The sequence below is a fragment of the Pteropus vampyrus genome, unplaced genomic scaffold (genome assembly GCF_000151845.1).
Source record: "Pteropus vampyrus isolate Shadow unplaced genomic scaffold, Pvam_2.0 Scaffold46, whole genome shotgun sequence".
Taxonomy (NCBI): Eukaryota; Metazoa; Chordata; class Mammalia; order Chiroptera; family Pteropodidae; genus Pteropus; species Pteropus vampyrus.
In genome coordinates, this window is record NW_011888827.1 from 3,580,413 (window position 1) to 3,595,012 (window position 14,600).

The following is a 14,600-nucleotide window of genomic DNA, read 5'->3' on the forward strand; positions in this document are numbered from 1 at the left end:
GCTCCTTTGAATCCGTTTTCATTTTTTTCTCTTTATCAAAGGTTGAATTAATAAAGGGGAATTTACAGAGTGTTGGACTTGCAGTTCGTCTTGTCCAGTCAACTGACGGGTATGCTGGGCATGTCATAGTTGAGACTGTGGCCCCAAACTCACCTGCTGCAATTGCAGATCTTCAGCGAGGAGATCGACTGATTGCTATTGGAGGTAATTATGCTAATATGCAATATACTTTACATTTACAGAGAAACCAGGGAGTAGATGTGGGAGTTTGGCTCTCTCTTCTTGTTTTTATAAGCACATGTTACTTTTATAATGCAAAGAAAGTAATAACTTTGTTTTAAAAATCTGAAGGAAGCCTTAAAAATTAATTTAAAATACATACGCCATTTTAGTCCTAATGAATAAATCTTTAAAAAACTTTAGACCAGTTTTCTATAACCTCTCTAATTTTCCCTTCCTTCCTACCTCTAATCCTGCTTTTTTACTGAATGTGAAAGAAAGGGAAAGTCAGCAGTTGTCTGTGTGATCATCACCATTTCTACTCTGAACCTAAAATTGATAGTATTGACACTACTACCCCTATCAATTAGGACTAGATAACGAGCGCGAGAGAGACTAATAGCACTTGTCTAAGAGGGCACACCTGAAGCTGCTCCATGGTCCCACATTGGTGGCCCCATATTATCCCTGACTGGCCAGCCATTTGTTATTAAGCTGTCATTCAGAGTGCAGCCCAAATTACTATCACTGGCAGAAAAATGTGTTACCTTCCTATTAATTGGATTAATAACAAAAATTCTGTTGATAGGCAGATTATTTGCTTGAATGTTTATGAATTAGCAGTAGGACTCACTGTGAGAAAAAAAGTCCAAACATTTTCAGACCCTTATAGTATGTGGCCCACCATTCTAGATTTAAAGGATTTCTTAAATACATGTTTGATCACAGTTATGCTTTTAAAGGCAATGTGGTATATTCTCTCACAGCTAAGACAATAACAAGGTAAATCAGTTCCTAAATCAAGGAGCAGTTATCCTTGGTTACATGTCAAAGAAACTCTGCCTTTGTTTCAAATCCATCATGGCAGTAAAATGAGAAAAACGATTTGGTTACACACCTAGAAGCCCAACTAAGTCAATATTTTCTCATGGAAATTTCTCTGATGATGGCATAAACAGCACTTCTCAAACGTTATTGTGTATTCCAATCACTTGGACATGGTGTTAAAATGTGGATTCTGATTCAGTAGATCTGGAGCAGGGCCTAAGATTCTGCATTTCTAACAGGTTTCCAGATGATGCTCTTGGTCCACAGACAGGATAACAAAGCCATGAAATAAACCTCATCTGTTACATCGTTGTTTAACGTACACATAACAGTTACTCTCCTTCAGCCAAAAACCACAATTTAGTATTAGTTTCTACACATATGCTTTTTTGGTTTTATCTACAGGATCAAATTTTTTTTCATGTCCTTTTTTGAAAAGTTTTTGTTTTTACACAGTGGTATTATCAAAAATAAATCAAGCAATATAAATGTATGCAGAGTGAAAAAACAAGTCACCCCTTCCTATCTAACATTTGTAAGAAAACATTGAGATAAAGGGCAAGTGTAGTACACGTTCATTTTTCTTATAGCTGTAATTTGTTTATATTGTATATACAATAACTTTTTAAATATTTAGTAATGGGATTGGTGACAGCTGAAATAAGATTGACAAAATTTGTTATATTTGAAGCTCAATGATGAAGTTTATTATACTAGTTCCTCTACCTTTTTGTATATTTCAAATATTCCAAAAGAAAAGGAATCCTGATTTGGCCAACCAGTCCTGAGAGGCACAGTAGCCATCTCCGCAAAGCTCCTGGTGATTGGGGAAGAGATGAGAGGAGGGCAGGTGTTAAATCACAAAGAATGGGTTTAGGTTGAGTTGAAGTTTTTGCCTACTACAGATCATTAGATGGACTTAGCTCTCATTTAGGCATGTGTGAAACTACAGTTTTTCTGGGACATGGTGGTTAGTTAAGGCTGAGGGAATCATTTAGAGCCGTATGTGAAAGCTCTGGATTTCAGTGTGATGAATTTATAGGCTAAAGTTTTTAGAGCTGATGCTTTAGGAAAATTGGGGAGCAGTATATTTGGTGATTAAAATAGAGAAGGTGTGAGTGAGGAATCACAGTAAATCCAGTGATCAGAAAGAGCTGAACAGGAGATGAAAATGGACTGTAACTTCGACAGAATTGACAGCTGAGTGGATCTAGGGAGTCAGCTATCTCTGGGTTTCAACTCAGGTTAGCTGGGAGGGCAGCAAGTTGATTCACATGAGGACAGGAGGATGAGAAAGTCAAAGAGGGATTTTAACTACACTGAATTTGTAGTGTCTGATATCCCAGTGATATCCAGAAGTAGTTGGGAATGTAGGACAAGAGATGAGACCAAAGGAACAGTTGGTCCGTGAAACTACTGAAATGGATGTAATCCAGGGAGAGAGCAAAACAGAAAGCTAATGACAGAGAAAACTGTGGGAATGTTTGCATACGATGGGCATACATAGATGGAGAAAAAGCAAGCGGAGGGGAGATGGTCAGACCAAATTGTGCAGTATCATGAAAATCAAGGTTTTAAAAGGGAGGTTTTAAAACAGGAGGAAGGGAACCAAAACATGAGCAAGGATAATTGACGCCGCAAAGGGCTGAAGGAGACGTGGGGAGGGAGGAATCCAATAAGGCAATGTCATCTACAGAATAAAAGAGCAGGAAGGATGGGCTTCAGGGGAATAGGAAAGGTTTGAAGCTGGTGTTTTAGAAACTTAGTTATTTAGAGACTAATCAAAAGAATGCTAAAACAGCACTGAGTGCTTTGCTGCAGATGGAGAGCACAACTTGGTGCCAGACCAGGTGATAAGCTCGGAAGAAAAGGGAGATGGTGGGGCTAGCAAAGCTGGGGATCAGAGAGAGGTAGATAGGAATGGAAAGGGCTAGGGCAAAAGAATTGAAAATCTTGCTGTAAATATCATTGAAATCTTGAAACTGAGGTCAGGGAGAACAGCAAATGTTATCAGACCAGCTGGATCATGACAGCGAGGGAGGGATGATTAGATCTGAAAATTACCTCAGAACAGATTCAGGTAGCCGACAGGACTGTAAGAGGTGGAAAATAGATTGCGATCAGAGGTTACTTTCCAAGTGAAAGATCTCTGCTGTGGACAAGTTCCAAGTGATGACCAGATCTAGACCATGGTCTTACCTGGGCAGTCGAAGTAGGAGAGGCTATAGGTTGAGGAACTCTGAAGTCAGGTTATTAGTTGGGGCTGATGTTACTTTATTTAGGATGGTCCTAAGACCCCTTCTCACCTTTATCTGAGTCCTACAGAAAGGGATAGCCTGGGTAAGTACTATTTTGGGGAGGGTAGAGAGAGGTCAGGAAACAAATAGAGCCTCTAAATGAGACACCTAGAAGATCTCTAGAAGAATATACCAGAAGCCACTGGCTTTAATTGCCTCAGGGAAGGGACAGTATGCCTAGGAGATAGAGGTAGAAGGGAGATTTTTCACAGTACATCTTTCTGTACCTTTTGAATTTTGAACTGTTAATGTAACACTTATTAGACAATAATAAAATGAAAACTTAAGGTAGGTATTATTGATTTAGATGCAGATAGTAACAAACTTGTTTAACTTTAAAACAACTTATGCCTTCCTTGTTCTTTCTGGTCCTGAAAAGGATTCGTTTGATGGGTAGTGCTAATAAAAACAATCTATAAGAGTCCACCATTCATCTCGTAATTCGAATCATTGACCACATAGCTTGTAATCCCTGACATTCTGGGATTTCCTTCAGTAGGATCAGTTTCTCATCATTCTAAGTCTGGTTTAACCATTAATAAAATCCTTTCAATAGGTCTCACTCTGCTCACTTAAATTGAGAAATAATATCATTTAAACTTAGGAATGGAAAGCAATTAGGAGTTAGCAGCTTGGCACATCCGTTTAAGGATTTTCATGTCATCATTTGGTTTGAAAAGGTAAACATTTCTAGGACATCAGTACATTTAAGGGTTTTATAATCAGTACACTAATGCATCCAAAAGCCAATAATATATTTAGGATGTTTCCTTATTACTTTTTCATTAGTGAACGAAGCATGAATTAATGATAATTATTTTTAGCAATTGAGGTGATTTTTATTGTAGTAATTTATGTCTTCCCTTTTAAAAATCTTAAAACAGGAGTGAAAATCACATCCACACTGCAAGTGTTGAAGCTTATCAAGCAGGCTGGTGACCGAGTCTTGGTGTATTATGAAAGGCCTGTTGGCCAGAGTAATCAAGGTACAGTGCTGCAAGATAATTTTGGACAGTTGGAAGAAAACTTTCTGTCAAGCTCATGCCAACCAAATTACGAAGAGGAAGCAACTGGGTTGGCAGTAGATACTGAAAACAGAGACCTGGATTCTGAATTTGAAGACTTGGCAAGTGACGTCAGAACACAAACTGAGTTCAGAGAGGAGGCGCAGTCAGTAAGTCATAGTCCTAAACGTACTCCAACAACACTTTCCGTTAGACCCCTTGGAACGGTATCACCAGTTTTAAACCGTAAATTAGTTGTAGGAAGTCACCCACCACCACCAAAACTTCCATCCAAAGAAGGAAATAAGCCCTTAGCCCTAAAACCGGAGATAACAGACCCAGCACAAGTGTCAAAACCCACCCAAGGATCCACTTTCAAACCACCTGTGCCACCACGACCACAAGTGAAAGTTCCTTTGCCTTCTGCTGATGTCCCAAATCAGGTGGAACCAGACGTTCTTGCTGAAAAGCCAGAAAAGGTACTGCCTCCTCCTCCTGCAGATAAACCTGCTGAAAAGCAAGCAAAAAATATAGAAAACATAGAAGATGTAGCTGCAACTAAGCAGTTTTTAGCAAAACAGGAAGTGGCGAGAGACTTAACTTCAGAGAGTTCCTGCCCTCCTAAGGACAGTTCAGATGACCCTCAGACATGGGAATCATCAGAAATTCCTTATCGTAATAAGCTAGGAAAATGGACAAGAGCCGGAGCAGCCTGTCTCTTTGACATAGAAGCCTGCCACAGATACTTAAACATTGCGCTGTGGTGCAGGGATCCTTTCAAGTTAGGGGGGCTCACCTGTTTGGGGCACGTTAGCCTAAAACTCGAAGAGGTGGCTTTAGGGTGCCTCGCTACATCAAACATGGAGTACCTTTCCAAGTTCAGGCTGGAAGCGCCATCACCTAAAGCCATGGTCACGAGAACCGCACTACGCAATCTGAGCATGCAAAAGGGATTCAATGACAAATTTTGCTTTGGTGATATAACTATTCACTTCAAATATTTGAAAGAAGGAGAACCAGACCACCCTATAGTTACTAACTTGGAGAAAGAAAAAGAACTTCACTTGGTCGAAGAGGTTCCTGCCTTAGCAAAAGAGGAGCAGCACTGTGTTGGACAGATGGGTTTAACAGAAAATAAACACAGTTTCCAGGATACTCAGTTCCAGAACCCAACTTGGTGTGATTACTGCAAGAAAAAAGTCTGGACTAAAGCCGCTTCCCAGTGTATGTTCTGTGCTTATGTTTGCCATAAAAAATGTCAGGAAAAGTGTCTAGCGGAGACGCCTCTTTGTGGAGCAACTGATAGGCGGATAGACCGGGCCCTGAAAAACCTCAGGCTGGACGGACAAGACACCCTCTTAGGCCTGCCTCCTCGTGCTGATGCTGAAGCCAGCAAGTCAGTCAATAAAACAACAGGCTTGACGAGACATATTATCAATACTAGTTCTCGTTTGTTAAACTTGCGTCAGGCCTCTAAAACTCGCCTTGCTGAACCAGGAACTGATCTAGTGGAACCTTCACCAAAACACACACCCAACACGTCAGACAACGAAGGCAGTGACACAGAGGTCTGTGGTCCAAACAGTCCTTCTAAACGGGGAAATAACACAGGAATAAAGTTAGTGAGAAAGGAGGGTGGTCTGGATGACAGCGTCTTCATTGCAGTTAAAGAAATTGGTCGTGACCTGTACAGGGGTTTGCCCACAGAGGAAAGGATCCAGAAACTAGAGTTCATGCTTGATAAACTGCAGAATGAGATCGATCAAGAGTTGGAACATAATAATTCCCTTGTTAGAGAAGAAAAAGAGACAACCGACACAAGGAAAAAATCCCTTCTTTCTGCAGCTTTGGCTAAATCAGGTGAAAGACTACAGGCTCTAACACTTCTTATGATCCACTACAGAGCAGGCATTGAAGATATCGAATCTTTAGAAAGTTTGTCTTTAGACCAGCACGCCAAAAAAATAAGCAAGTACACAGATGATACAGAAGAAGATCTTGATAATGAAATAACCCAACTAATAGACTCTCAGCCATTCAGCAGCATATCAGATGACTTATTTGGCCCAGCCGAGTCTGTGTAACAAACAGTCTATTTAAACTTTGAGGTGTTGAGAAAGTTTGATCTAACGTACCACAGATACAACCACGTTTAAACCCTCTAATAACGCACTTCGGCCTGCTTCTCCACCGTTCTTTGCTTATGTAAGAAGAATGGAAAGGTGGTTTTTCAGCAAAAACATGACCGGCTCACGAAATTGGTTGTTTCAGATTGCATTTATAGCTATGCTTTTTGGGTTTATACTGGGAATTTATTTTTACTAATTTATTTTTAACTTTTTCTAATTATGGAATTATGTAAGCTAACTTTTCCTGTTTATGTATGTGATGTCTAGTGCTACTTACCGTCCTCTGAGTTTTTGAATTAGTGTTAAATAGGATACTGTCCAGATTCTCATAATATTTTTATTTCTATCATGGTTATAACCAATCTGCTGCATGCCTGAGCCGACAGCAGCAATCATTGAGGGAGCAGGTTTGACTCTTTGTGTTATGAAATTTGTCATCTCTACTCGAGATTTTTATGATTTGGGGGTTTTGGAGGTGCTTTTTGTTTTGTTTTTGCCAAATGTAACATAAAAGCAGACACTGGTTTTAGTCAGTTATGCTGATTTAGTAAAAAAAAAAAATTTCATATATCGTTTGCTTCCTATGCCTCTGAAATTTTTTTCTGGAGTTTTTATGCAGTTGAAATATAGGAAGAATATAGTGATAATTTGAAGAGCTTGCATTGAAAAACAGTGTCATAGGGAATAAAGAATGCAGTTGGTAAAGAAGTTTGTAGAGAGGATAATGAGATTACTAAAAAAGAGTAATCAATAGGATTATAATCTTTCAAAATGTTGCTTTCCTTTTAAATGGAATTTCTAAACATTGATTACTTTTCATTTGCAGTTCTCCCTAGGAAGTAAAGTATGTGCAAGGATATTTAAAGTTTCAGAGGACTGTTCTTAAAATGACTGTTAACTGATTTGGGCTGATTTTAGGAACATTTTCATGCAGGAGAATGTGAAAAAGAGGGATCATGCAAAATAGGTGTATTGCTTTGACATCCTGTAGGCTTAAATGAACAGTGATCATTCTGAATGCTTCTGGAGCTCAGACGATCTTAATGCATTTAAAAAAACAGACAGTATAGATCTATAGGAATGGGGACCAGTTCTCTTAAAATGAAGATCTATTGATGTTTGGTTCTTCATGTGGATCCCAGTAACACGTGACTGAGGGAAACCCTGTGAGCGTGATCTCTGTGGTATACCGTAAAGCCTGGCCTGTCATACGCCTATAAAATATGGATATGTTTTTCCCCTTTTGTAGGTAACTACTATGATAATTGATATATAGTGAAACTGATATGAATTTAAAGCGAGATGGGACAGCTTATATGGTGGACAGGAAAAGGCATCGTAGAATTAATAGTAAGGGTTCTGGCCCATGTCCATAACCCTGGATGCCATACAAGAGTTTTAAGTTCAGGCTCTTCCACTGGCCATGAATGAACCATATAACTATAGACAAGCCACAGAAAGGCTCCATGTTGCAGTCTCCCCAGCTCTGAAGTAGGAATAAACAAGATTAACTACCTCACAGGATTGTTGTGAGGGAAACAACAGCATAATTGCAAAAGTGCTCTGTTCAGTAAAAAGCTATTCACATCAAAGGTATGACTTACATGGATGATAAAAAAAAAGTTTTTGAGGGTAGAAAAGTTATTCCATTTTTAAAATCAATAGCCAGTTCTCATTTCTGTCAGTAAGTGAAATATTAGGAACCTACTTTCTTGACCAATAACGAAAATATATCTGTGTGTACCCTTTTTTTTGTTGTTTAAGCATGCTTGCATTTTAAGAGAACACTGCTATAGAAGTCTTTATACACAAAATTCTCTGAAAGCTAAAATGCTGTTCTGTAACATATGCTTGAAATAATCTGCCCAGTTTAATAACCAACTTTCATCTTATTATAAAAAACAACTTACCGTTGGTAACCTGGAAGGCAGAGTGTCTGTAAGTGGCCAGTGTTTATGGATCATACCATGGAAGTTTTAGTGACATCCAAGCATGCTGCTGAAACTGATGCACTTGAAAGAGCTGTAGAAATAATGCAAAACTTTGGTTTCATAAAAAAAATACTCATGTTTTAAAAGTATTTAATTCTGTAGAACCACAATTATGGAAAGCTCGGTAATGCTGCTAACTATATTTGTAAAATATACCTTTAATGTAGTGCAATATTTTTATATATATATATTGGGAGAAGCAGTAGAGGCATCACAGCTGTACCTTAGTGCAGGCGGGGACACTCCAAATGGCCTAGGGGGATAGTAAGGTCTAAGGCTTCAATGAAAACAGTTGTATTATATTACATTCCTGATGTAATCTTGCTGCCATGCTATGTTATCAATAGCTTAAAAATAATAAATAAAAACTACCACAGAAAACAAGAATATCTTCATTTGATGACATCTGAAAAAGGTGATTGCTGCATCTCTGTGGAATTGTCACCTCATATAATTTGGCCACGTAAACAACCTTAACAGTCCATTTCTGCCAAACAAAATTGCTATTTTGAAAATTGCATAAAAGCATTAAATTTTGGTTTTGCTGGTATTTAAGCTTTGAAGTACAGATTCATGGATTTGCCTCTGCTACTTATTAGTTATTGGACTATTTAAAGTGTATTTTCTATATTTAATGATTGGGTTAGACAGTCAAGCTGAGCAACATTTTAGCCGGTTTTAGAATCAGATTAATATGCTACATTTCTTAATGTTAGACCTCATATTCTTCCATATCAGAACTAGTTGAATACTGTGGCCATTTGTGATTTTTAGAAAAGAAAACACAAGCTAAAAATTTGAGGGTACTGTCAAGTTCTAAATTTAAGTATATCTGAATTTGTTTTGAGGAAATTTGAAAATATTTGGCTCTAATAGTAAGATAATAAAGATAATAAAATCTCAAGTCCCCTAAAAAGTGAATAAATTTAAAATCCCTTTAAAAATGTATCGTCTTTATTACTAAATTGAGATAATAGCTTTCCTTTTAAAAAGGAGGGGAAGGAGGGTTCCCCTAATTCTTTTTAAACCATGGATGCCTTTTAAGATCTGATTAAAACTCTGGACTCTCACCCCTAAAAGACAGACACATGGCACACCCTAAGTTTTATGGGACTTCAGGGGCCCAGGGGCCCACTGTATCAAATGGCTGCATAGTTTAGTTTATTTTCATCAGATATACTTGTTTACAGCAATCAGGAAAATAATACAACTTTAGAGATGCAAGAATAATTTACTGAATTTTTTCACACTGACAACATGTGACTAGTTACGTATTTCAATTTAAAACATTTTTCAAAGCCAAAATGTATGGTTCAAACTAACCTGGAGTGGATTTTACCTGATGCCCGAAAGCAGAGAAGAATAGTTTGTAATTAAATTTCCACAGTCAAAACAATGCCTTCTTATGTATTTGACTCCAACGACAATGGCTGGTTTATAAAGGAATACAAATAGGCACAGCGGTGTTCAGAAGATTTATTAACTAGCTAAAACATGACTCAGGCAGATACACTTAGCAGTCAAAAGAAAATTAAATATTCATTGCTACCTCATTAAGGTTTTTGTATCTGTTTGCCAGGTACAAACATTAAAACCACCTCTGCTCAAAAAAAATGTCCAGAGAGCTATATGTTCTTTGTTCTGACACACATTTAAAAAATAAAACCTTTTCAGTCTTGCTAACCCCATATAAAAGGCCTTACAATTTTCCCTCCCCGCTCATACAACTGATCTCTTTTGCTCCCAAAACAGTTCTGAAAAACTCAACAAATCTTTTATCTCTAGGGATCGACAGCAGGCATGCCGTTGCCAGTCATTCTTGAAAAGACCAAAGCCTTAAAGGCAAAAATAAAATGGGAATAAATTATATGGTTTTGGGAGCAGGAGAACTACAAATCCACTAATAGAATTGATTTGTAGCGCTTTCTTTTGTAAGGCTCTCCCCCGTGGAGTAGAGAACCACCTGCCTCCGAAGCCATCCTCCCAAGTCTCGGACTTGATTAAGTTGCCAGATAGAAATATGTGAGCGGGAAGCTTGTTTGCTTCCAACACACTACACACGACAACCAGACTGCAAGTCATTCAGAGCCCCACAGAAAAGCTTCATAAAGCAAGTGGATATGAAGTATTAGCTAGCTTTCCTAGAGAATTAAAGTTCTAAAGTTCTTTGCTCCTTGTCCAAGTTAACAGAAACAATTTTAGCTTAAAGGACTGACATTAGCTAATTTTTGTTTACAATTACAGAATTAACAAGTATTTGGGACATTCCACACTATCTTCACACTCCATATCTCATACAAAACCTCATGTAAACTGACAATGTTCACTAACACAGTATTTGCTGTTACATTGAAAAGGCACATCAATGTTGTCATGCTTAGAAAAACTACGTTACACAGCACTAGATGATACAGTAATACATAGACGTTTTTAGATGTTCATTTTTTTCTGCCTGTGAAAAGGGGTGTGTCCTGACTACCCTATTACTTTTACCTGTTTTCCTAACATGATTCAAGATACAGTTTCAGTCCTCCTTCACCTTCATTTAAAATTTGTTTTCACATTGATGTGAACTTTCAGAAGTCTAGAAAATAATAGTTTCAGACAACTCAAAATTAATCTCTAGAAAACACTTGGATGACCTCCAAACAGGTCAAAGATATAGTCTGATTTTTTTTATATCATAGCAGTTAGCCTTTTAAATTTCTTTTCTAAAACTTGGGACTAGATGTTGATATAATCTATGCTTAACAACCTTGACAGTATAAGGTACATCTACTCAATTTTCTTTCATCCAGTAAGACAAGTATGTATCTTAAAGGGAAAGCTGCTAGTTGTTCCTGACTATCCATTCAGGTGCTTTTCTCTGCTTTCAGAACATTTACTGTTTTTCTCTTATTGTCCTTCATGTCTGCTGCCAACCACATGACATGTAAACATTTAATTTACAACCACCTGTTTCCACGTAGATGATTACATACAGGTAACTAATGCCAGCTAAGATTTATGAATAAATCCAAAAGATGACTGACTCATGTTCTTGTCCTCTGCACTTGAGACAACTAGCTTTTAACTCAAATATATTGATGATAATTACAAGTCGACTAACTCAACACTCAGTGTCACTACATAGCACATGCCGTCTTACTTGATTCTGTTTTTCTGACTTCCTTCTAGTTTCTTATTGTTGGAAGTGTCTCAGAGATAATGTGTGTTTTAGTTTTAAACACTCATTACCAATATTCAGAAAAAAATATAAGATTTTTTTGCCCAAGTGTTCGTGAATGTAAGTTAAAAAATTATATTTGATTTGGATTCAAATATTTATAGATTTACACTATATCTATTTCGTCAAAATATATTGTATAATATTTAATAAAACCAAATACATAAAATAAAGTTTTCAACACTTTATACAAACCCCTAGAAAAGCTGCTTTTTCTTTATAAGGCTGTTGGCAATCAATCATAACCATGGAAAATAATAACCTTTGGTTGTTTTACTCTTTCACCAGGGATGAATGGTATGACGAAGACAGTTCTGGATGGGTCGTTTCACTGGAAACACAGTTTTATACAATTAAATACTTTGATGACTTTTGAGGGTCTCAGTCACTTTCAGTGTCTTCATCACCTAGTGGATACGACTGGATGTTATTCTGAGTGTACATTTTTGTTTTAATGGGGCAGTTGTGATCCATGAGAATAGCCTAAAAGAGAGCAAAGTGCAGATAGTTAACTTCCTATTTCATAAAGATGGTTTTAATATACCATTTTTAAGGATTACTGCTTTGAAAGCTATGTGTGTGTGTGTGTGTGTGTGTATATATATATATATATATATAATATATATATATAGTACCACCCATTATTAACCAGTCATTTGGTGCCATTGCCAGGTGCCTGGCCCAGAAATCCTAGAGTGCTACACTCTGTGAAAACTTCAGGTGGTAGGACACAGCAGAAGCATTCTCTGCAGTACTTTCATGATACCTGCCAGGGGCCATAAGTCGATTCTGGGGAGCCTGTAACTACGAAGAAAGGGGTATGGAAGTTAGGCTTAGGAAAAGTTATACTTAGAATTTTAGATTCGGATGGGGGAGTTCCTAGAGGTCACCCAATCCAACTTCTGTTCACAGACTTCCTTGTGGCAACAATAAGGGACGTGCTCTCTCAATGAGGTGCGCTCTTGTGTTAGAAACGTACCTAAGGCTGGACTAGAGCCTGTCTCCCCTGTTTCCGTTTGTGGATCCAGTTCTGATTCCAGCCATCTTCACAGACTGCCCTTACAATATTTTAAGACCATTGCATAGACCCCTTAAACTTCCCTAAATATCACAGGGCCCTTATCTTTTCAAAAATGGCCCTTCCAGAGCACCTCGCGCCGATTCCTGGCTGCCCTCCTCATGCTCAAGTGTATGATTTAAAAATATATACATTCCTCTTGTGAACATAAACATCTCGTGCCCTCTCTTGTTACTGAAAATTAAAAAACAATTGGTCAGTTGATCAGCACTTGAGTCATTATTCCTCCTGGAAGTGTACAGACCACGCATGTTGTCTGATAATACAGCTGATGCTTATCATACCAGGACCATGCGAAGCAATATCAAGTTAACGATAACCCTGTGTGTTAGGTGGTAACCCTCCGTGTAGGCAGAGAGGTTAAAGAACTTGACCAAGGGATGTACAGCTAGACGGGGGCAGGTGTGAGTCCAGGCAGCCTGATGCCAAGGTCTACCCTTGAGCAGCACTCCACGGCACAGTCAGGGGTGCGAAGGACGCCAGGGGGACACTCGGACAACCGAAATGAATTCCCATCGGGTTATGTCTTTTGGAGTTTCCTTCCACGTAAACTATTCCCCTAATACCTTTCTGTGCAGTTTGAAAATCGAAATGGAAACATTTACGTGGATTAAAATTTATGTCACACAGGCCTAGTGCAGCCTTTTGGTGTTTGTTAGCTTCTCCTCCCATTTTTTTGTCCCACAGACTTGATAAGCTTTTATGACCCCAATCAGTGCTTAATCCACTTGTCATTGCCCAAGAAATTCTAAAATGATCTGCCTGTGTGACATGTTAAGGTAAGGACATCCCTGACTCACTAAGTTAGGCTGCCGGCTCAAGTTCTCAGTTGCAAATTTAACTCTCATTTTTTATTACGCTTCTTTCCAAGTGAATTGATATGTATTTAATAAAGAGCTCAATTTCTAAAAGTAATGGAGGCAACAGACATCGTATACCAGGACCGCTCACCCCAGGTGGATGTGTCCTTACCCCACAAAGAGCTCAAGGTCTCATCTCCCTAGATTAATGATCCTCAAAGAAACGTGCCCAAGAATCACTTGGGGCGGGGGGGCAGATTAAAAGTGAAATTCCATGTCCCCACCCTCACATGTCCCCACCCTCAGTGAGCTGTGAGAAACACTGCCCTGGGACTAGTACAGTCGGGGCTGACAACAGCCGAGTGGGCACCTACTCAGTACATATGACAGCGCCTTAGGGTCCTATACCAGCAACTGAGTTACCGCACCATGCGAGGAATGACAGGCCCCACAGGTGGACGCTCGCTGTGGGTGACGCACTCAAGAGAAGCAATATGCAGGAGACAGGGCTTGAGCTGAACTTCGAATGCTGGAAAGGACTTGCAGTGAGGGAATGAGCACGCCAAGGACTATTCACCAAACGGGACATTAAGTAAAACAGGGACACTAAATAAGCCCCCCTGCCACCACAGAGATCCAGACTGCAGACCCTGGCTGCCAGGCAGGGGGCCTGGACTCTGAGCCCACAGATAGTGAGGCGGCCTTAGAATAGATGGTCATCGTTCTGCCACATTCACGGTTGCCTTCTGCTTCTCAGTTCAGCTACGATTCTACCTGACTGCGTATATGTCGCCTTAAGGACCCCTGCAACCTAGCACTGGGCACGAAACGTGGACTCAAACTGCAAGGGAAGTTCAGTCAAACGGATTATCTGACATCACACAGATGTAAATGGTCAGAATTTATCAACTCAGCCAAACCACATTCGTTACACAGGTAAAGAAGCTTTCTTCATTGAAATGGTGTTCCGTGGCTGTTAAAAACTAGCTGACTGGCTTCTGAACCTCTTTTGAAAGCTGTATTGTAAA

General features: G+C 39.0%; 2 protein-coding genes across 3 annotated transcripts in view; one reads left to right on the forward strand and one right to left on the reverse strand.

The window, feature by feature from the left end:
* Nucleotides 1–8,852, forward strand: part of PDZD8 (PDZ domain containing 8) — a 70,738-nt gene extending 61,886 nt beyond the window's left edge. For both annotated transcript variants that reach the window (XM_011359250.2, XM_023530102.1), the window contains one exon: nucleotides 4,229–8,852. In XM_011359250.2, coding sequence (XP_011357552.1) covers nucleotides 4,229–6,432 — 2,204 coding nt within the window. In that variant the 3' untranslated portion in view covers nucleotides 6,433–8,852. The remainder of the gene's footprint in view (nucleotides 1–4,228) is intronic.
* Nucleotides 8,853–11,764: 2,912 nt separating this feature from the next.
* Nucleotides 11,765–14,600, reverse strand: part of SLC18A2 (solute carrier family 18 member A2) — a 42,633-nt gene continuing 39,797 nt past the window's right edge. Inside the window, exon 15 of the mRNA XM_011359308.2 lies at nucleotides 11,765–12,177. Within this exon, the coding sequence (XP_011357610.1) occupies nucleotides 12,076–12,177 (102 nt within the window). The 3' untranslated portion in view covers nucleotides 11,765–12,075. The remainder of the gene's footprint in view (nucleotides 12,178–14,600) is intronic.